At 42.8% G+C, this 22,371-nt stretch overlaps 9 protein-coding genes across 9 annotated transcripts; 6 read left to right on the top strand and 3 right to left on the bottom strand.

The window, feature by feature from the left end:
* Window positions 1-748: 748 nt before the first annotated feature.
* Window positions 749-2,378, top strand: BDB00DRAFT_437645 (eukaryotic mitochondrial regulator protein-domain-containing protein). Its single transcript, XM_053117388.1, has 4 exons — window positions 749-1,265; window positions 1,345-1,539; window positions 1,614-1,772; window positions 1,856-2,378. Exons 1-4 carry the CDS (start codon window positions 963-965, stop codon window positions 2,012-2,014), a joined length of 816 nt encoding a protein of 271 aa, XP_052978653.1. The 5' UTR covers window positions 749-962; the 3' UTR covers window positions 2,015-2,378.
* A 77-nt stretch (window positions 2,379-2,455) lies between these two features.
* BDB00DRAFT_828795 (uncharacterized protein) lies at window positions 2,456-3,304 on the bottom strand. The gene is made up of 2 exons (XM_053123885.1): window positions 3,230-3,304; window positions 2,456-3,071 (listed from the first exon to the last, which is right to left on the bottom strand). The coding sequence occupies exon 2, from the start codon at window positions 2,948-2,950 to the stop codon at window positions 2,489-2,491; it is 462 nt and encodes a 153-aa protein (XP_052978652.1). The 5' UTR covers window positions 2,951-3,071; window positions 3,230-3,304; the 3' UTR covers window positions 2,456-2,488.
* Window positions 3,305-5,462: 2,158 nt separating this feature from the next.
* On the top strand, window positions 5,463-7,828 carry BDB00DRAFT_939703 (uncharacterized protein). The gene is made up of 2 exons (XM_053129324.1): window positions 5,463-5,967; window positions 6,146-7,828. The coding sequence occupies exons 1-2, from the start codon at window positions 5,637-5,639 to the stop codon at window positions 7,660-7,662; spliced, it is 1,848 nt and encodes a 615-aa protein (XP_052978651.1). The 5' UTR covers window positions 5,463-5,636; the 3' UTR covers window positions 7,663-7,828.
* A 2,531-nt stretch (window positions 7,829-10,359) lies between these two features.
* On the top strand, window positions 10,360-11,003 carry BDB00DRAFT_910340 (uncharacterized protein; the record flags this gene model as incomplete). The annotated part of the gene is made up of 1 exon (XM_053128653.1): window positions 10,360-11,003. The coding sequence occupies one exon, from the start codon at window positions 10,360-10,362 to the stop codon at window positions 10,717-10,719; it is 360 nt and encodes a 119-aa protein (XP_052978650.1). The 3' UTR covers window positions 10,720-11,003.
* A 315-nt stretch (window positions 11,004-11,318) lies between these two features.
* BDB00DRAFT_939702 (uncharacterized protein) lies at window positions 11,319-13,243 on the top strand (the record flags this gene model as incomplete). Its single annotated transcript, XM_053129323.1, has 8 exons — window positions 11,319-11,594; window positions 11,699-11,738; window positions 11,855-11,941; window positions 12,048-12,241; window positions 12,404-12,576; window positions 12,687-12,768; window positions 12,880-12,993; window positions 13,107-13,243. The coding sequence occupies exons 1-8, from the start codon at window positions 11,549-11,551 to the stop codon at window positions 13,241-13,243; spliced, it is 873 nt and encodes a 290-aa protein (XP_052978649.1). The 5' UTR covers window positions 11,319-11,548.
* A 436-nt stretch (window positions 13,244-13,679) lies between these two features.
* BDB00DRAFT_958405 (uncharacterized protein) lies at window positions 13,680-14,446 on the top strand (the record flags this gene model as incomplete). Its single annotated transcript, XM_053129679.1, has 2 exons — window positions 13,680-13,866; window positions 13,962-14,446. The coding sequence occupies exon 2, from the start codon at window positions 13,970-13,972 to the stop codon at window positions 14,444-14,446; it is 477 nt and encodes a 158-aa protein (XP_052978648.1). The 5' UTR covers window positions 13,680-13,866; window positions 13,962-13,969.
* A 1,440-nt stretch (window positions 14,447-15,886) lies between these two features.
* On the top strand, window positions 15,887-18,448 carry BDB00DRAFT_828783 (uncharacterized protein). The gene is made up of 3 exons (XM_053123884.1): window positions 15,887-16,129; window positions 16,396-16,543; window positions 16,831-18,448. The coding sequence occupies exons 1-3, from the start codon at window positions 16,054-16,056 to the stop codon at window positions 18,194-18,196; spliced, it is 1,590 nt and encodes a 529-aa protein (XP_052978647.1). The 5' UTR covers window positions 15,887-16,053; the 3' UTR covers window positions 18,197-18,448.
* BDB00DRAFT_828772 (WD domain protein) lies at window positions 18,449-20,390 on the bottom strand. Its single transcript, XM_053123883.1, has 7 exons — window positions 19,930-20,390; window positions 19,682-19,845; window positions 19,476-19,602; window positions 19,282-19,384; window positions 19,143-19,208; window positions 18,819-19,072; window positions 18,449-18,738 (listed from the first exon to the last, which is right to left on the bottom strand). Exons 1-7 carry the CDS (start codon window positions 20,246-20,248, stop codon window positions 18,626-18,628), a joined length of 1,146 nt encoding a protein of 381 aa, XP_052978646.1. The 5' UTR covers window positions 20,249-20,390; the 3' UTR covers window positions 18,449-18,625.
* Window positions 20,391-20,895: 505 nt separating this feature from the next.
* BDB00DRAFT_788818 (uncharacterized protein) lies at window positions 20,896-22,136 on the bottom strand (the record flags this gene model as incomplete). Its single annotated transcript, XM_053120837.1, has 3 exons — window positions 20,896-21,780; window positions 21,801-21,888; window positions 22,114-22,136. 3 exons carry the CDS (start codon window positions 22,134-22,136, stop codon window positions 20,896-20,898), a joined length of 996 nt encoding a protein of 331 aa, XP_052978645.1.
* Window positions 22,137-22,371: the final 235 nt, after the last annotated feature.

The following is a 22,371-nucleotide window of genomic DNA, read 5'->3' as shown; positions in this document are numbered from 1 at the left end:
TCAGACATTTCTTAGGTCTAACCTCAAATACTATGTTTCCATGGCAGCTATTATTGATCTACACCACTGGTTTCTGCGGTTTGGTGTATAGTGCAATCAGGGCTAATTATACTTAAAGAGTGCTACTACTGAGCTCGGATACCAACAATGAAGATAACTCGGATATCTTTTATATTAAGCTTAAACATGGAAAAGGACAAACACGGTGTTGCTTTAATCCTGCTGGCAAGTGAAATTAAATAAATTCAAGTAAAGCGGGGAGCATACACAACTTTTTGACACTTGTTAATTTTCTCAACTCTTTACCCTCAAATTATGTCACAACAACAGCAGCCACAACAGCAGCAACAGCAGCATCAACCCTTACAAAATCAAGAGTACCAAGATTGCTTGTCGTGCAAATTAACAGGTGCTGGCGCATTTGGTGGATTAGGAGGTTATGCATTACTCGAGGCACGGAAACTCCATAAAGTTCCCGGAAAACAAAGCACCGCCGTGGGTCTAGGCGTCGCAGGCGTAGGTAAATATTCCCTTAAGAAACTGTCTATGCGACTCGATTATTCACGTATTTTTATGCCAGTCTTCGTTTCAGCTGGGTTGTATAGACTGATTCTATAGATGATCTATAAAATATGACATGTTTTGGCTGTTGATGCTTCGTGTAAAAAGTCTTTTTTTGTGACAATGTGATACTATCATCCTCATAAGCTTTCGTCTAGCAGCCGTCTCTGAGCACGCAACATTAGGATAGCTTTACAGATATTACAGACTTAGCCGCTGTCATATCCGCTGATACAGTCGATGCTATGAAGCGATTTGCTGTACCATTGGCAAAACCTTACCCGAGTGTATAATGCCGTTTTTGTTGCACGAAAATTCAGGGCTTGCCGGAGAGCCGTCACGAATTTTGGGATCCTTTTTCGCTGTTGACAAAAAATTACAAGGTGGTGACCCACTTTTCAATGTCAACACAAATGTCTCGACTCATTCGACCAGCTATATTCCGAGCACAACCTACAGTCTTTGCTGCTCCACGCGTAGAGAATCAGCGTCTATTCTCTTGCACAAGCCGACGATGGAACGAAGAAAAACCCGAAGCAACAGCAGCAGCAGACGAGGTACCACAAGAAGAGCAACAAACCGAAGAACCAGAACCTGTCAAATTGTCCCGCAGACGACGACGATTTCATGAATGGGCTCGTGAGGGTGGAGGTGCCCGTTTTGCACGACCATCGCAAGGAACAACAAACTATTTGAGTACAACGGTAAGAGACACGATTGCAATCGCCCTGTAAATTTGAAAGAAGGGAATTTGCTCATGCGGCTCTTGTTTGTTGTATATAGCCCTTCCCTTCGAACCCTCTATTTCAACCTAGACCTCCATTGACCGACGCAGCTCGTCAAGAAATCTATGACACATTTACTGAAAACCCTGAAGACTGGTCTATCCGTAAATTGGCTACCAAGTATGGTATCTCGATGCGACGTGTGGAAGCTGTTCTGAAGTTGAAGGAAGCTGAAAAGGAATTGGAAATGAATGTAAGTGGTTTGTAGCTACTCTGGAAATAGATGAGGCGTACTTGGTATTAACTGAATATTTTGTTTGCAAACAGGGCGTTGCTCTTCAAAAGAAATTCGCAAAGGGAATGGAGAAGCTTATGGGTGCTGATCAGTCTGTTACTCCGTTAATTGAACCTCTTGTGGATATCTTCCCCAAGGTGAAGAAACCCACGTTCAGTTTAGTGGAAGAAGATGCCGCATTTACAGAGCAGGTAATGTTATGCTTATGTTGACGAACATGTATATAGGAAGAGAAGGTGCTGATACTCTCTGTCTTTTTATCCTTTGCGATCAGGATGCGGCCAAAGCATTGAATCGACAACCATACAAAGTACTTGAAGAGCGAGCAATTGCTCGGGAAGAAGCAAAATTCGCAAACACACGATCAAACGCATCACAAGCACCAACAAACTCAAAAAAGAAGACATTTGTTATTGTGGACACCAGTCGCTAGAGTATCATTCTTAACAGCCTTTAAAAAAACCTGTACCTATTAGATCTTTGTTTGGGAATTTTGAGTGAATGAAGTGCATTAGTTATCGAATTTATTTCATATTATTAAGGAAACGTGCTTCTACTAAGCTTATGTACTTCTTCAGTTTCTGACGAGAATCGCCATCCAAAAGACTTATCATCGAACGAATCATCACCCTCACTATCTTAAAAGTTGTCATGAAATATTTGTTGCACTGTTAGTATCTTAACAATGGGGATATTGTTCTGTACACTAAAACTGCTTGATTAGTCGATAAATTCATCTTATTCGATAAGTAAAGCTGGTTTTCGATTTATAATGATATACGCATATATATCAGTAGTAGCAGTGTTACTATTAGAGAGAAAAGAAGGGATTAAGACATCGTAGGTGTAACATGCTAGAAAGATATCAAACAAATGAGTATGGCAAATGCAATATTTTATTCGAAGATCATCTCTTGCGACAAGAATTAAAGCAAATGTGTAGCTGCCACATGGGCAGTGCAAACAACTGGGCCACGGTTGCCAGACCCGCTACTGCAGTAACCGCTGCACCGCCATCTTGAGCGGCCAATTGCCATCCCCTTCTGCAAACTGGGTCACAATGAGCTTTAAGGTCATTGATACTGCTGCCGTCGCTCTCGAGGTCCGTGCATTCAACGATGCACTGTTTGATTACGACAACTGAAGTAATGACAAGCGCAAGCCCAAAAACAAAGAAGGAAAACGAAATCAGGAACCAATAAGGAGAGAAATACATGCTCTGCGGTACACCATAGTAGTGAGTGTGTTCGACAAAATTATGTAATGGTGGCGAGGAGTGGGCGAGTGTTGTGTTTTCTTCGTTGTCGCCGTCGCTTCCTTCTTGAGCAGCGAGTAAGGGAGCTGTTGCTTGATAAGGGGGCGGCAGCATTAAGTCGTATTGATCTACGCTTCTTATTGTAAAACTGCTGTGATGGTATGCTGATGGATGATTGTCTGGTAATTCGTCTTGTTCCCGTACTGCTTGTACTGTTTCGGCATTGTTCGGTGGCCTATAGGCAAGCATCCCGGTGTGATAGGTGGAATTTGGGGGCGTTGTTGTTGTTAAGTTGGTTGATGGCGTGTCGTGATCAGACTTTACGTTAGCGGTAGGAGATGTAGAGTAGAAAAATTCCTCGTTTATAGGTGGAGCACTAGGTGATATCATTACCGATGTGTACGGCTGGGTATTGTCGTTGTTGCGATGGACGTACATTTATGGGAGGATAAAAAAAGATGCCAAGACAGAAAAAGAGGGACAAATCTGGGTTTGTGCTCTCCACTCACTAATATTTTGATTACCGAAAAGCCACTTTGATTGTATTAGCTCTTGGCGCCATCCTTGGCTTCACTCTGAACATAATTCTTCTAAAATTGACTTTCAACCATACAAAATAAATACGAGAGCTTTTCTAGATTGAGCTATCTGAGCGAAGATGAGCTTCCAACTTTGAAGTTGAGACACGTCAATCAAAAAATATAAGCTAAAAAAGCTCCAAACTTGTATGCATATGGATAACATAGAAGTAGAGTGCAATGTTGTTGGAATGAAATATTATGTTTTGTGATGAGGTGGTGTAATTGGTTTCATAACTCCACAGCTTCATTGACTGTGGTGTAATATTTCTTGGTTGTTGGTTGTCGTAGATTCGAATTCTTCGTCATCAATTGCCTGGTCTAAACATTTTGGTAGTAAGTATATCTCCCATATTATGTGGATGATCATCACGACTACTTTATGTCTATACACCTCACTCTTTATTGTTGAAAACTCAGATTGTAGAGAAAACCTTTGAGGTTTATTACACTGCTGCAAAAGCTGTATAAATCTCGTCATGTAGCGAATCATTTATCATCTCCGTCGTCGGTGTAGTACTTTGAGACTGATCCGGACAATTCAATTCACTTCGCCGTCTCTGCAACTTCAACCTTTAGCGAAGAATCCGCTGATAAAGAGAAATTGCCTGGTTTAATGCTTAATATGCACGACGAGAGAGGTCTTGCATTACCATTTGCCCAATACATATGTTGCATTTTCAATTGTTACACGACGTAAGCTCTTACATTATATACATAATCATAGAAGGTACCACTAATAAATATATAGCTACAGAGAACTGAATGCGAGAAAGGCTCAAGCCGTCCAATAGCTCGCTTGCTTCATCCAATCATTCATCGGTGCCTATTCATATGCTTGCTGCCAGTAGGCCTTGCACATTGCGTTAGATCGTGCCGTTAATAAAACCACTATCAACTTAAAGCGTATTGCTCCGTGCTTGCGGATAATCGAGACTTTTATCTTTGCAGACGAACTGAAGAAGGGTTACAGCAATAATTATGTTCTCTCTCTATCTACTGCATTTTCGCGGTAGGAAGAGAATCGCTGTGCACCATGTCGGTTTAATTTGCTTCAACAACACGGCTGAATCTTACTTGGAAACTGCTCGAAGGACCTAGCAGTGGCAAAGATCACCAGTAACAATCTGTTGTGGGTGCTGGTAAAATGTCTGAGATGTTCAGCGTATTGGTAATTCAGTAATACGATGTTTGTCTTCTATAAAGCGGATGGATTTTAATCAGGAATACACCATTATTCTCCAAAAATTGATCGAAGAAGGTGCTATTAATATGAGAACGTTTGGGATCAATATGCAGGTACATGTAATCATAACAAGTTATGTTAAAGTAAATACTATCCCACTCAAACATTCTAAATAGTACTGTAGATCAAGGGTAAGAGAAGTGATAAGAGTAAAGTGATTGTAGTACATCTTGAGCATTTACGAATATGTAATAGATGCTAATAAGTAAAGAAATCATTAGAAGTGATAGTTAAAATAACAAGGTACGGCAAAGGTATGCGGATGATGTTGTATAATTGCTCAGTAAGAATCAAAATGTATAACGGCTCAGTACTTACTTACAGTTATTGCGCTTAAGTTTATCTATCTAAGGAGACTAAATGGATACCTTACTTGAAACCTTGTACGACTTTGGAGGCAAATCTGCCAGATACTTTACTGCCGTGCGCGAAATCCAGATTTACAGGTGTGGATGCAAGATTTGTTGAATACATAAACGACGCCAACACGTGGAGACTGTTAAGGTAGAAATCGTCAGACAGTATGCGAACACTTGACCAATAATGTAATCGCAAATCATCAACATACTTAACCTTTTCTGCGTACATATACCCTCTTATATATGTACGCATCATATTCAAATAAACAAAAGTAACTATTTAGTTGCATGGTATGCGAATCATCAATTTGCAAACACAAAGCAAGACTTCACAGCTGTGGGGGCTCAAAAAGCAGTGAAAAGAATAGGTTTCTGGTAGTGGAAAAGAATAGCTCCGTATTTGGCAACAATTTCGCGCATTTCAAGAACAAAACGCACTACGCGTCTTTCTAAATTTTTACCTTTTCTCACTCTCAAGCGCATACATAATCATTAGTTTACGTCGTGCATAGAGCATACATACCACACCTTCTATCTCTTCTTCCTATCGCTCCCTCTTTTTCTCTTCCCGCCCACCTCACTGTGTACCTTAACAACAAACCGAACAAAGAAACGAGATGGACGGGGAATGTACAATGCTGCAGTGGTCAGCGGTGGAATTTCACAATGGGCGACTTTTGCCTTTCGACATTGTCAAAAACATTTTCAGCAACATTGGTCAATCGGATTGTTTGGAGTGCATGCTGGTGTGCAAAGCCTGGTACGCAGCAGTTCCACAATATGCGAGCCTAATTTGGGAAACTGTTAACTTTTCCAAGTCCAAGGTGGACTGCGACCGATTTTGGATGTGCCTGGGCCCACATGTACGCCGCGTAGTTGTGACGGACGACGTGATCACTATGCTAGACAAGCTTATCCAACTTGATTGCTGCTATATTGAATCCATCAGTAATGTATCCACTAGCATTTCTTGCTATAAAAGTTGATTTCAATGCCTGTTTCCGCTTTTTGTGTATAACCACGGCTCCCGCACATATGTATTAATCAATCACCCAATACTCACATACTGATCTGTTGTCAATGCACTATGCGCTTTGCTTAATTCCATTTCCGTATAATTATATAGAGTTTAACCGGATCAAAAGTGTAACAGTGGCTGGATCACCAGTGCAAGACATGCAGCGTTTTATCGAGGCGTTACGTCGACTGTCGTCGCCACGCGAGCTTGATTTTCACAAAGTCAACTGCCACATTTCTGCCCCGGAAATCCTTAGCGCGTGCCCTAAACTTACTCAACTCAGCTGCACATACAGCAAAGTTTTTCGACAAACGGAAGAGGGATTCGAACGCTACGACCTTCCCAGAATAATGACCATGAACAGTGCTCCCGCTCTAAAGTGTCCGCTGTTTCCCCAAATCACAAGTCTGTGTCTCGATGTACGTATGAACGAAATCATGAGCATACTAAAACATTGTCCGAACCTCTCAGGTTTGCATTTGTGGCTTCAATGGCCCGGTCTGCTCAACCATAATATCAACATTATCAACCTCGATCATGTCTTTAAGCTGTGCCCACAGCTTGACCAGTTGCTGTGCTACTGGCCCGACAAAGAAAAACCATCCCGATACCATTGGAAGCATATACCCGCCAATACCACTTCTTCCGCCGCTGCTGGTCAAGGCAACGATACAGTCATTGGTAGCAACAGTAAGAAAAAGACAACCAAACTCCGTGCATTCTCTAGCAGCGTGGCACTTGGCCACGGATCTAGAGAAGTTGTCAGAATCATCCGCCGATACCAACACACTTTGGAGAGCATCGATATCGACAACTACGACTTGAATGACGTCGACCAACTGTTTACACCCACGGATAGTACCTGGAATCAACTCGCCAATATGCATACCAACCAGCTCGCTCGATTAATGACAAGTAATCTCCCTTGGCAGCATAAAACCTTATCAACGTTTCTCGCTCGATGCCCCATATTAAGCGATTTGACCTTACAGCATCTGGATCCTCAAATTCTGGAGAACCAGCGTGACCTGCGGGACGCATTCAGTGTTTTGACTAGTCTACGTAGTTTTGAACTTACACTGAACTCCAAAGTGCTTGGCCAAAGAACGACTGAACAGCTGTGTAAGCTCCTGCAGGTCATCAGCAGCACGGCGCCAGGTTTAGAGCAGCTGTGTGTGTCTGGATTCCATGTATTGAAAGATTACCTGCTTTCCGTGGCCGCCAGCAATCAAAATTTGCGCGTGCTCAGACTTGGTAGCGGCGACCCATATCGACGTAAAAACAGACCCACAACGAAAAAGGCTATAGAAGAATTCGCACAAAACTTGAGCCCGCATATTCGTCACTTGGAGTTGACCAATCTCAAGTTGATAACACGGGCTTTTTTCGAACAACTTGCTGAGCGAGTGGAATTGACTACACTGACGCTCAATTGCTGTGGTCAGGCAGACGATATGGGCTTACGACAATTATTGACACGTAAAGCAGGCTCTCTACATTCACTGCGCATGGATTCGTCTCACATCGAACATCGTCGCGATCTTATCAACCATTGCAAGACCCTACTTCACTACAATGTTCGAGAGAACAAAAATCAGCTATATGTGAGCCGCTCTCTGGATTAGATTGTTACGCTTTCGATACCAAATATGCTTCTTGTATATTCTCTCTCCTCCTCCAAAAATGGAACCTTATTCATCTCCTTTCCCCCCTTTGAGTATACTCTTTAGCATTTTGCATATTACACACATATTTGCATTCAAAGAAAATATTTGCACAATAAGATGCTGCTAAACAAAGCAGTTATCAAATAATTTGTTTTCCTGTGAACAGCAAGAAAATTGCTGTGCTAGTGCTGTTGATAACTTCATCAAAAAGGTACCTTCTTCGTGTCACATACTAAATCCATGTTTTCGAGACCATTTCTTAAAATCGCGACATGTCCTGCTGGATCATGAGATCCCTTTGTTGTCGTTGCACTACACCAGAAAGAAGTATTTAGCGAAATGAGTCAATTGCTGGTAGCAGAACGGCTCCAAACGCCAGCTGTTGTAGGTATACGAGGATAGGTAACAGGTACGTAAAGAAACCCCTATCACTGCAGGAGCTCTGATAATGTCTGTTAGACCAGTTATCTTGCCCTAGTAACCAAACTTCATATTGCAGCGATAGCATGAGATTTCGTCCAACAGAATGAAAGTTAATGTCCGACATCCACAAGTCGTTATCTAGACAGCTACTAGTCGAGCTGTTTCGACATTTCGAGGCAAAACATAATACAGATACATGATGTATGCGTGTTGTATGCTGCTGATAGGACAAGTGGTTACAATTGGGGCGATGATGACAGGAATCAATAGTTGTTTACGTCCCCCAACACTGTCATTTTCTTGCATTTGTGAATGTTCTATATTTTCATACGTCCGATACCTTTGCTGTATCTATATTCTGTCATTATGCTGTGCCGCTATAGCGGACATCATGTCGAACATTCCTTTGGCGCTCAACCGCAAGCCATCAGTCTCGTGCTGTAGATATACATACATACTAATTAGCTAGGCTAGTTGATTGAAAGCAGACAGGGTAAAGAGAACATACTCTATCCCCTCCTCATTTCTTACTCACCGTGACTTATTCCATAGTTTTCTTGGTCATTTACAGTATATATCGAAAAGGAAATACAAAGACAATGCATTGTTTATATAAAATTCTATTAGCATGCCATATCTTCTACATCTATCCTTTTCCTGGTCTTAAACCTATCTCGACACTCTGGAGGTATGTATTTCTTGTCATTCAATTAACCACTACTTGCAGTTTCCTTGAGCATCTAAAAATAGCTTTTCTCGTCCTAATGAACTACTACTACTACTAGGTTAAGAGGTCGACAACAAGAAGTATGGGTATTGAAATCAAAATAGTGCTACCAGTAGTGTTCGTCCTGCTCATTTACACTTCCGCAGTCAGAAGACGAGCAATGATTTAACAAGAGCAAGCACTATAAATGTATTGGTTCCAGCTATTTTATCACAGAGAATCACGAGTTTGGAAAATTCCGGATGAATTCTTCGCTTATTGAGACAAAAACAAAATTGTGACACCAGAAAAATTCAGAAATACTATTCTACAAAGCATGTGCGCTGATAGAGAGCTGGAGGCAAAGGTGTATAAAAAGCTGATCCATAGAAAAATCAAACTGCACCAGCACAGGTATACTTCGCTTTTACCATTTCTGAATATATTATTAGTAAGTAAGTGATCGCTACTAAGTTACACCCAGCTCCTTACCTTAAATTTGAAAGATGTATGATCTTTTATATGTGACAACATCCAGCACGATCCTGTTATAGAAGACGAAACATATGGAGTTTTGGCGACTACTACTAGCTTACGAGGATATTTGATATGAGCACAAGCTTCTTTGAATCCAAAATCCAACGCATTTTGAGCCAAAGCACATGAGTACAGTCTGATAAAGTCGCTGGTGAAGCAATTATAGAAATCCGTACTGTTGCAGAATCTTCACGAGCAAGCCCATCTAAAAAAAAAATCTAAAAAGGCTTTGCAAACCTCACTGATTGGCTAAGTACAAGGTATTCCTTTCCTCGATTGGTTATGCTTTAGGTCAGTGTATCATTTTGTATGTCGGTTCTGTGGCATCCTATGTCGGTATGCATTTCTCTCAAGACCGCAAGCTGCGATTTGATGAACAGTTCATCTATTTGCTCAGTGTCATGATTACTGTGCAATGATGTTGATTGAGCCAGTGGGGTTGCTTCTACTTACACCGAATCCAAGAGCTCTGCTCTGGCTACCTTTAAAGTATCGGACCTCCGATTGCATATCGATCCTGATCAGCTTGCTACCGCGATATTTGCTGGTGATCTTCTGTAAAAGTTACTTTCCGGTTAGTGACAGGATTTCCCAGTGCTTTCTCTTACTTTCACAAAGATCACCCCGCTGATTGTACTACCCCTTTTTCTTCATACATATCTTATTAGATTATTCTACTCGTATGGGTTAGTTGGTCGAGCCTGTGAGCGTGTAGTTTGAGTGCGTTTTTGTTCACTGAACATATAATTTAGCACAAATAGATATGTCACAGCGAGTTCAACCTGAGAGGCAAGGTTGACCAAACTAATGCTTTACAGTAATACGTCTCTTAAGCTGCGGTAAATCCGCTACCATTGGTATGCTTTAAGGTTGGTACGACCCCTATTGAAGGCACCGTTTGTCCGTACAGCCCCAATACTGAGGACTTTACTTTGGGTATTCTCCGCCGCCATATGGCTCTGGTCGGTTGAGAGCCTGTCCTGTTTGACATGTCAATTGGCGAAAATATTCGATTTGGTATTGGTGAAAGCCAGACGGTGTCTCAGGAGCAAACTGAGAAAGCAGCACGTGCAGCCAATATTCACAACTTCGTTGCTGGTTTGCCGGACGGTTACATCAGCACGCGTGTCGGTGACAAGGGCTCGCAGTTGCCTGATGGTCAGAAGGAACGTATAGCCATTACCCGTGCAATGATCCGCAAGATGAAGGATCTATTGCTTGATAAGGCCACTTATGCTCTCACCCGAAAAGCTTGTCCAGGCTGCTATGTTAACATTATCAGTGAGGATAGTCCTACTACAATTTACGCGCAAAATCGACCTTTGTTAACTCTTTATGCTATCTTTTGAAAACAAATTCATAACAGGATGCTGACTAGTTAAATTTGCTACTGAAACTCAATGGCGTATACGCATCGCTTGTACTCTGGCAATCCCTCCATGCTAATTCAACGTATAATTTATTCTTCTTCATTTCTTGTCGTTGCTTTCTATTACATTATGTACACACAAACGCATTGTATTATCTTTCCCTCCCAGTAAATTCTCCTTATTACGGTTTCCGCTCCTTTTGAACATGTAGCATAGATCTACACAACCTTTTTCTCGCTGCCGCTATGTACTACTACTGCTATTACTGATACTCTACAATTAAACATACACGTTTTTTTGCTACACTTAAGAAATATGACAATTTCTTTTCTCCTCCTTTTTTTGCTGACATGTGGCTATACAATTTGGCTTGCCGACAGCAGAGTAAGCTTTTGGGACCCAATGTAAATCATTTCCATGAGCCTACATGCGAAAAAAAGGGGCATTGAAGCTTTCTTTTTCTTGGGGGTGGTGGTGTGGGGTTTTGAATAATTTGAGTGGAAGAATCAGTGTGATTTAGGGTCGGTGAGACAGGCACGCACCAGGCTGCTGCTGCTGCAGGAACCCTGTTTTTCTTTCTTTTCTAGCGCCGTCGTTCCCGAAAAGGTCAAAAGCCGAATTTTCCTAAAGTAGATGTTCTTTTAAACTTTGAGTTCGTTTTCTGCCGTTCCGCTTATCGCTTCTTTTTCGACAGACATATAAACATCTGTCATCATTCCTCCCCGATTACTTTTTTGAACTACTTTTTCTCGGTCGAGTATCGCGTTAAGTTATCAATTCAGTCTCTTATATAATCTCCTGCTCCGACATGCATTTGAAAGAGAAAGTTGTCGCAATTTACGGTGGTACTTCAGGTAAAAAAGAAAGAAGCAAACCATGTATAGTTAGCTGCGTTAGTCGATATTCAAATCGGTAATACTGATTGTGATTATGGGCAACTATGTTTGTTTTCTTGCAGGGATCGGCCGGGAACTAACAGAGAAGCTCATTAGCTTAGGGTACAATGAAAAAAGAAACCACTGCTTATTAGAACTACTACATTGAAATTCTGTTATCGGGACACTGTCACTTACTTATTGGGCAACAATTTTTTAACACTATATAAAAAACAAAGGGCATATGTTGTTTTTCTTGGAACCAAGGAAGAAAAAGGAAAGGCCCTGGAAAAGGCATTGAATGAAGGTGCCAATAATGATAGGAGGTACAATGATTAGCCGTGCTATTGAGATGCATTAATGTACATATAGGAGTTTACTCGCGTTATATTAAGGAAAAAAGAGAAATTTCTTCCATTATCTTATATGTAGTGGGCTCAAAAGCAAGAGGCAGAAGCAAAAGCAGAAGCAGGTTGCCGTGTTCTACCAATGTGATATAACGGACTGGGCCGCACAAGAGAAGTTGTACGCCGTTGCAATGGATACCTTTGGCAAATCCATTGATGTGGTGATTATAATAGCCGGTGTCTTGGATTCGTCCAATCTTGTCAATGACACAGAAAAAGGTACGGGCTGCCTTTCGCCATTATTACGTGTGCGCTAGCATTCTTCTTTTGTCATGTTGTGCTTGTGGTGGGGAGGAGGGGAAGAATAAGCGAGTGAGACTTAATGAACTGTCGTGCTACTGTTTTTGACCAAAGCAGATGGTGATAACAATGTTGTAGTAGAGGGTGGCTACAGAACTCTGGAAATAAACCTGACTGCAGCTGCCAAGGCCAACCGGCTTGCTATCCAGCATTTTGTGCGAAACAACAAACCTGGTTGCATCATCAACACGTCATCCATTTATGGCTTCTGCGGTGCCCCTCTTGCTCCCCTTTATGCGGCATCAAAGCATGGTGTATGTGACGAGTTATCATTAACATTAGTGCTATGACATATTGCGATCAAATCCTTATATATAGAAGTAGTTAGTATAGCTGACAAGGTTTGCTTCTTCATCTTGCACAGATTATCGGACTTACCAAGAGCTATGGTACCTTATTCCGTTCGACAGGGATCCGAGTCAATGCAATGGCCCCTCATTTTGTTGGTAATACTTGGCTAGTTTCTTAACTTCATTTTTGGCTACTGTCAAGCAATTGTTACTAAGAAAGACATATACTCTTTCTACTTTCGGTATCTTGTTACCGTGCGTTATAAGATACACCCATGGTTACCGGTCCATCGAAACAAGTGGCCTCTGCATTAGGCATGGTGTCAATGAGCCGGTGCATCGATGCTTATATACGTGTCATCGAAGATGATTCACTTGACGGTATGTGTGTAGTATACTGCGTAATATTTTACAATAACTTTTCCTGTTGAATGACGTTTCTTATATATATATATGATATATATCTTAATTCTCCTAATTAAAAACAAACATAGGTGATGTAATGGTGATCACGGCAGAGAAAACGTTCGTCGAAAAACGCTATCAAGATCCAACGTTTGAGAAGCTGGATCAACTCTGCTCTGAGCGGAAGAGAAAGTACCGTGAGATGATCTTTGAGCAGTTACAATAATTCTTCTGATCATGTACTAGTCTATATTTAAAATTTTCTATTTATTTCTTCTTTCTTTTCTCACTTTATATACTTCTGGTCGTTCCTATTGTTGGGTCTGTTTACATGTAGTTTCTTTTTATTAGTACATATAGTAAGAATGATGTGCTCTAGCGAACGTATAAAGGCTATGTATTCTCTTCCAATCTTTATGATTCTACTGCGTTCATTATTCTAGCATAAATGGTGCTTTGCTATGAGATGATGTAGTTATAATGGGAGCAAAAGAAATACATAGTAATTGAGCTTCAATATCTCTTGTTTCAAGTTGTGCTAATGCAACAAGAACTGTTATGGAGAAAAGGCTATCACAAGGGTTAGTGCATTCGAGTGATGCGGAGAACACCTCCCTTGCAAACAATTCTTATAAAAGGCGTAAACCCTTTTCTTTTCAATACACGAAAGAAACAGAATGTTTGAGCAAGCAACTCAATTACTCGGTATGCTTGACTTACCTAAAAATCGCAAAACATCATAGGCAATATTTAACACGGAATTTTGCGCACGCTATCTAGGTAACGTTAATGTTGGTCAAGCCGCCAATGTGGCCCAGCAACATATTGGAGGGAATGCTGGCGGAGGAGGTATATATACAAAGGAGTTGATGTAATCATCGCTTGCGTGAAGATTCTGTTATCTTGTGTCCCTCTTTTAAAACCATTATAATAATTTTTTTTAGATAAGGGTATGCTTCAAAATATCATGTCGAACGTGATGGGTGGCACCGACAAACCCTCCAGCGCTGATCAAAGTGAAGTGGACTATGCCACTTCCATGTTTGACAAAATTTACGGCCAAAATCAAAAATCATCGTCAGCCAATGATCTCGGTTCCGCCGCCGCCATGAAGGCGTTCAAATTATTTGCTGGAGGAGGATCCGGTTCTGGAGGAGGCACCGACAAATTGGCAGGTCTTGCCATGGGTGAAGCTATGAAACTCTTCACGAGTAACAATGCCGGAGGCGCACAAAAGAGCGATATTATCAGCAAAGCCGTGTCCTGGGCGATCAAGCTGTTCTTGACAAAACAACAAGGCTCTTCAAACCCTGCCTTTGGTGCCTTGATGAGCATGGTTGGTGGTGGTAATGCTGCTCAAGATGCCACTGCTGGTAGTACAGCCAAAAAGAGCAACATTGCTTCTAGTATCATCAACAAGTTCTTTTGAAAGAAAGGGAATTCAAGTATAAATAAAAGTATATTTTATTCGATGGACAAAGTTAGCTATTGCTTGGTCACACAATGACTATGCCAAGAGTATGTGGCACGCCTGGCGGGGAATGCTCGGAAGAAATGTGCTACGAGTCACTTTTCCACAGTGTGAACGTGCTTCGTTAACGAGTGTGACACAGACACTTCATCAGCGCACTTCTCTTCTTCTTTGATCTTTTGATGGAAGAAGCAGCTCTTATCTAACAAGCTGTAGCCTGCATTAATTGCGACGACAACAGTCAATTATTATGCTGTTATTTACATGGCAGGGGTGCATCCTTGCGGTTACTGTAGCAAGACCACCCTCACTCATCAATCTGGTTCTCAACAATGACTCGCTATAAAGTGATCTTATCCGGGCCTTGGCATGATCTTCCCCGTCAGCCGTGCTGTCGTTGTACCTCATATGTTTCATTACTAAAATAAGGCCGGTCGCCGGAACTGCCCAAATTCTTTCTTTGATGGAGTCCTATTACTAAGTACTGGTTTAGTTAATCGAATAGAATATTAATAACCCACATGACGTTTGCGACTTTGTAGTATTCCCAGCATTCCTTGTTCTAGCCAAAATAAAAGACATGTATCTGCACTCAATTAATTCATAATGTTAAATGACCAACTACAGCAGTTATAACTGCAAGTACTGTTGCTACTATTGGAGGTGCTTGTTTTCGACCCAGCCTTTTCTGCTGTTGTAAGGCCAAAGAAGGAGGATGAACAGTTGTTTTCGGAATATATAAGCCAAGATACAACCCTCTTGAAGTAGAAGGTGGGCTCATGAAGCATCATTCCCTTTATCATCACTAGAAAACAGAAGGTGTACGCGGTTTACACCAGCCAAGTGTTACAGGCTGTTATTAGCCTCGTTTTTTCATGTAATACGAACATGCTGATGTGTAGCTGCTACCGAGTTTGCAAAACGATAATACTGTTCTTCCTTTCAGAGTGTGTCTGAAACTCAAATGTAACAGAAGGAGATATCGCCATTACTCGCTATATGTAACAGTATCACAGGCAGGAGTAGTAGTGTTGGATGAAGGAAACGGCTACTGTTTGTTATACAAGAAGAACGGATAATAATAGCAATGATGTAATGATTGTATAAAAGGGCCAAGCGCAGCAGCAAAGAGGAAAGTATTCGTAATAGCAGCCACAGGAGCAGTAGCAAAGAAAGAAGCTTTGGGAGCGCAAGATTAAAATGGCCTTCCAAAAGCAAGGAAGATATCTTTTTTTAGAGGAGGTTCAAAGGGCATGTTGCTGAGCTACTGCAATTGCCAACGAGGTTGCCTTATTTGGTTCGTCACGAAATGCTTCAAACTTTTGTTTGGTGCCTTCTCCATCCTGTCTCCTTCTTTTCTTCTTTTCTCTCTTTCTCTCTCTCTCTCTCTCTCTCTCTTTCTCTTCTCCGTCTCTGTTCTGTCTCTCTTCAGCTCTCTTCCCCACCCCACACTCTTTCCGCTTTAAAACCAGCGAACTTTGACGTGCCAATCAACCACGATTGTTTTAGCAGCCCGCCATTCGATTGCGCTTTTCCTAAACTATATATACGAATTGTAGAGGCAGATGCATGACCAAAAGAAGGATAAATCCAAAGATTACCTCCTTGGTCTTCACTGGGCTGCTACTACCGGCAATGTTGGTAAATGTCAGCTTATATAGACAGAGGTGTGGGGAGGGGGAAATAAAAAGGGTCGTGAAGACCCAAGAAACTATAGAGAAAGATAGAGAGGGGCGGTAATTGTGTCTGTTATAATGGCCAAGGGTGGGGGGAGGGGTGAGTGAGAGAGAGAGAGGGAAAAAGGAGGCATTTGAATGGTTATCGAATGAGACACAAAACCCATATTCATGGTGATAATAACAAGTACCATGCAACCACTGCTTACTGTTTTATTGAGGGCTTATTAGGTCTAGTCAAGTTTGCTCTGGACCACGGCGCGCCTATCGATGCCGTTGTAAACGGTTTTATGCCGCTGCAACTAGCGTGCATCAGCGACAATAACATCGCGGTTGTCCAATATCTCATCGACCGAGGTGCTGAAGTGAATGCCCAACGGTAATTGAAAACCTAGCTTGAAGGAAAGGGGGAGTTAGCGTGTGTGTGTGTGTGTGTGTGTAAGGGAACGAAAAAACCTCAGTGATGGTGATGATGATGATGATGATGTGTTTGTGTGTGCGAATATGTGAGACGGGATGAGCGAGGGAAGGGGGTGAAAGGGAGGGAGGGAGGGAGGGAGGGGGGGTATATACGAGTTTCCAGATACCCGGTCATGTGCATAATCGGCGTGTCTTCTGTCTACGTACGGTGTTTATTAATAATCTAAAATGCGCGCGGGCATCTAGATGGTCTAAAAAGCATAGTGCAGATAAATCCCAAGCCGTTGCTGGAGCCATTGGATCGACGGCACTACACGTGGCGTGTGCGAACGGATGTGCAAAGACGGTGGATCTGTTACTACGCAACGGTGCATTAGTTCACGTTAAGGACAAGTACGGATCCAGCCCGCTAGATATTGCCGCCGCAAAGCACCACGTGGAGATTGTACGCCTTTTGGAAACCTTTGGAGCTATGCAACGAAAATCGCGATACTCGACGTACTCCGAGTTCGCCAGCAGCAACAACACCTCCATCACCACAGCTGACGACGGCATCGTCGGCAGAAAGTCCATTGACGTTGTCTCCATGACCCAGAGTGAGAAGGCCGAACGGTTTCGGCGTCCTAGTCTGCCGTCTGTTTTTGAAGGCAAGGCCCCATTGCATGTTCCCCCACTTTCAACGCTTCCCCCCAAGGCAACACCATCACCAACACCAGCAGCAGCAGCAGCGTCACCATCACCACCATCCTCCGATCCTCGTGCACCGAGACGGAGCCTCAATATCGCACGTCCGACCCAAGAAGACCTCGCTCCTGCTGTTCCTCAATCCATCGATATTCGTCGTCGCCACTCCACGCGAAACAAAACTCCTGAACTCGCATCTTCCAAATCATCTGACGAATCGACTGCAGACGAATGCTGTCCACCTTTAGAGAACCCATGGATCGCTGCGGAGAGCCAATCGTTATCCCCACAATCCTCAGGGCAGCAACCCGATTGGTACGGATACGGTGTAGTGAATCGCTACGACGAAGAAAACTACCTCCTGTCACTTGAACGGCGAGCGTTCAATTTGAATAACGACGAAGTGGCCGGCAGACGCTCGCTTGATCAACGGCCTAATGCCGGTAATGCCACCCGTCAAAACTCATTGAAACGCTGTAGTTCCGATGGCGGGCATCTACGGACGACTGCACTCATGAACGCTATGGCGGCCAATACAGCTCAAACAGATACAGGCGCAGCGGAAAGCGACAGTGAACCAACACCACGTCCTTCAGTCGTGCTCGATGATGGTCCAGAAGCAGAAGCTCTTCGGAATTTCCAAGAACGAGAAATGAAGAAGGCGTGGTGGAGTGCGTTTGGCGGACGAAAGTCCATGGATGTCGCCACGTACCATTACGGTCGCGGTTCTTTGGACGTGCCGCGCAAGAGCTTAGATCTGCGGCCCAGCCTGGACAGCTTACAACAGTTGGCAAAGAAGAGTGTAGAAGGTCTATCACGACGCAGTGTCGACTGTCAAGAACGACCAAGCAGTCCAGCGGACCAATACAGCTCTCCAAGTCGGCCAGGCTTGCTTTCAAGGCTTGTTGGAGCTTGGTCTAAAAAATAAGGACTGGTTACTATGCGCTCTATACACAATTCACATACCACAAACAAACAAACACATTGACTCACTCGCAATCTATTTTACCCACCTCCTCACTCCATAACCGCACCACATATACTCACCCCATATCACCCTGTCCACAATTCCCCTTATTCCAAAACTAGCACTCGCACACCATTGTTTCTTTTAGGCCCAACCCAACCACTCCCTTCTGCATTGTATATATTAATTTAGCTGGGCAAAAAAAAAATCAACCTTTTTATCTTTTTTCTTTTTTGTAATCAAATTTCAATGATGGATGATATAGAGCTAAAGGCATAAGTAGTGTAGGAGACGTAGGAATTTGTGTGTGTGTGACTATGTGTGTGTTGGTGTGCGTGTGCGTGTTTGAGTGAAAGAGAGATAGATTGTGAAAAAGCCCACATGGCTCTGTTATGCTGAAGGCTGAGACTTGTCAAACCACAGCTTGACGGATTTATCCTTGTCGATCGACCCGGACGCAATGATGTTCATTGTTGGGTGACATGCTATGCATAGCACAACATCTAAAAACATTGTCACGTTAGGTAACCTTCACTTTGTACCATGCTATTTGGGCCATCTCCTCTTCACTTATGTTCATTACCTGAGTGGCCTTCTAGTTTCTGTACAATTTCCTTCGACTGGAGATTCCATATGTAGATATTGTGATCTTCACTTCCGCTGACGATCCATTTGCCTCCCGTTACACTGAAACTGGCAAAGATACAATATTTGTTGTTTTCATGTCCGCGATATGTCTTTAGACATTTGCCAGTGTGATAGTTCCAAAGCCGTAATGTGTTGTCAAGCGTCGACGCCAAAATGTATTTACCGTTCGGTGAGAATTTTACAAATGATCTATTCCACACACATCCATCCTTGTCAGTACATTTCCCCTTTTCATCCGCTTTTAGTAAAACCTGCTTACACTGGTGGATTGTCGTCGTCCACTAAAGTTTTCAAGCATTGGCCGCTGGCTGTGTCCCAGATGCGGCTGTTGTGTTACATTATCAGCATCATTCCCTTTTCCACTTGATAGACATGCTTAAAAGAAAAGAAGGACATACATCAATCCATCATGGCTGCATGATACAATCATAGTGCCGTCACGATTGAAATGTACCGCAGAAACAGGATCTGAATGAGCAGGTAAAGTCTTCATACATTTGCCTAATAACAACAATGATGCACTGCTTTTAGTACAAAGGACTAACTGCATGATTGTTTTCTCTTCATTTCTGTCACTAAGCACATTTTTTACCTTTCTTGACGTCCCAAATTTTAATACTCTCATCGAATGATCCAGAAACAATCAAGTTAGATTGCGGATTATAGTTGACACAGAAAACGTAATTTGAATGACCCTTGAGCACTTTGACCGTTTCGCGCTTAAAATCGACAAGCATGGCATCAGTTTTTGTAATCATCTTTTCCATCCCGAATACATATACACAGCAAGATACCTACTGTGCTTAAGCTCCAGATTCGGATGGTTTTATCGTCTGATGCAGAGCAAAGGTTTTGAGAATCGGAAGCCCATGCCACATCAGAGATACCCTGTGAGTGTCCCTCCAACGTTGCTTCATATTTTCCATCCAGTGCATGCCATATCTTGATCGTCTTATCCGCGGCTAACCTGCTCAATTAGCGAACAATAGAAAAAAAAGACCATGGATAAAGAAGAGAGAAAGACAGAGGAAAATGAATCTACTCACAGCAGCTAGCAAGCCATTTTCCGTCCGGTGAAAACTTGACGCTGGATACAGACATACGATGACCAACAAGTGAATACTTTAATTCATATTGTGGTTTTCGAGCTTCTGCTCTTGGCTGTGTTGGTGCTCCTGCTGGTGCTGTTGCTGTTGGTGAATCTGTTTTGTTTTGCTTTTCTGGTGGTGTGTTATCAGCATTCGTTTCTGCCGATCGCTTTTCGCTGGTACGTTGTTCATTCGACTGAGGATCGGCCGATGCAAGAGTAGCATTTGTCGATTGGGTATTATCTGCACCGTTTCCATCTGATTTTTCAGTGTCCATGGCTTTATTATTGTTGTCGCGTAAAGTCTAATCGAAAGTCGAAGGAGGGAAGTGATCAAACTTTAGTTTTGTGCTTAAGAATTGATGCAGTAGCTCAGTTGAAAACAGCAGCTGTTGTGACTTTGCTTTTTTTAAAAAAAATATAATGCAGCAAGTTTCCATGGCAACAAGACCTTGAAGTACGTTTATTCATTTTCTTCTGTAAAGGTTAACCTGCTATAAGAATGGTATCACAAACTACCAATTGATCTCATTTTAACCTCAAACATCTCTGCTGTAAAGGCCTTCGTCAAGAAATGCCTGAAAAAATCGGGCTTTTTCCATAATATTTTTTTCCAAAGCTTCTGGCCATGTTGCCGCACGTCTCGGCTGAATTTGCCAGCAACGCACACGTAGATTGATGCAGATGAATTTTATTCATTGGATCCGTTAACCAAATGGCAGACTTCTGTCGCGCGCGCAAGAAGCTAATGCTGAACATACTTGATTGGCTCATTTTGCCGCGAGAATGAAACGTGTAACGAAGATAGTGCACCGCAATCCACATAGCCACTCAGCTCATCCGCATAGATAAAGTCTTGATCCGATCGACGACAGCCAAAGAACAGGACGCTTGCACCGACTTCTTTGCCTTGTTTTTGCTTTTGTTACGCACGCTCCTGTACGAAACCTCGGAATGGAGACAGACCTGTACCCGCTGCAATCATAATGATAGGTACCTTTGGATCTGTGGGCAAACCGAACGAGCTCTTGGATGACTTGAGTGCAGCTCGAAGGTTTTTCGAAGGCATACGAGCCAGGTAGGACGACGCCAAACCGTAGAATTCTCGTCCATCCTTGAGGATATCATGGACAACGCCGACTGTAAGATGTGCACGAGTAGGATGCGACAGGGGCGATGAAGCAATCGAGTAACGGCGCGGCTGCATCACACCTACAGCTGACAGGAATTGACCCAACTCGAGCTGGTTCACCTGTGGATAGTTCTTTTGAAGCTCCAGCAAGGTACGGTTCTTTTCGACAAAAGCAGGAAACTCGGCGCTATCGGGCATGATCAATGGGCGGAAGGTGTCAGCCGTTTCAGGAGAAGCCTTGCTGAGCTGTTCGGCAAAGATGGACAGCATTGTGCGAGTAGGTGGCGACGATAAGTCAGCATAGTATGTCAATGCATTGATGACCGTGCATGAACCACGGATCGACGCAGCAAGTGAGCGGGGAGAAACATCCTTGAGCGAATCGGGGTCGACTTCAAACACGGAATCAAGCACCCATCCAAAGTTGAGTGCGACAGCCTGGACAACCTTGGGATCGTTTTCTGGCATCACTTCGAGATGATCGCCGGCCTCGTATAGGTTGCCGTCATCAGAGAGGGGTGTCAAGGATGAAATATCGAGCTCAATATGACGGGTGCTACGTCCTGAACCAGGTTGCTGTAATTCCTTGTTCAGGAGAATTTTGGCATTGTAGTCACCGTTGCGGCTGGCTTGTGCTGCTCCCCACTTGACCTCGTCAGTTGGGTTGACAAAGATGACCTTAATGGGTTCTTTTTGACACTAGCACTGGCTGATGGGACCATGGATCGGTTCTCGGGGATGGTAAGACCATAATGACTCAATGCGTTCACCCAGAAGTGTGCGGACCTGAAACAAAGCATCAAGCAAGTTAGTATATCTGTGTTGTACTAGTAATAAATCTATCGTTAAACTTTGAATACATGCTATACCATTCATTAAAATCAGCATCGATAACTTGATCAGCATTGTCCTCGCCATTAAAGAAAATTGGTTTGCGCCGAGCTCGTATAAAGAGAAAGCCTGAATTGTTCACTAACAATGCTTAATAAAAGGTTCCGGTCGATTGCTTACAGTAAAGGACCGCAAAGCGCCATCATATATCTGTGATTGGTTTATCACGGTGATCGTCATGAAATCGGCAGCTCCAAAACCTTAGCGATAGTCGTCGGTGCTTTACGCAAGCTTGTATGTTCTATACACGTATGTATGTTTTTCTATACCATCCCAATACCAAAGCTCTTACTGTACTACATACTTTATGAGCGTTGTAATATGCTATTTTATTGGTTATGCATAAAGCGATCTTCTTCCCCACGTTTACAACGAAGC

Source organism: Zychaea mexicana (assembly GCF_025766255.1).
Source record: "Zychaea mexicana strain RSA 1403 chromosome Unknown BDB00scaffold_48, whole genome shotgun sequence".
NCBI lineage: Eukaryota > Fungi > Mucoromycota > Mucoromycetes > Mucorales > Lichtheimiaceae > Zychaea > Zychaea mexicana.
The sequence above is the reverse complement of the archived record's forward strand: the minus strand, read 5'-3'. Positions and strand labels throughout refer to the sequence as shown.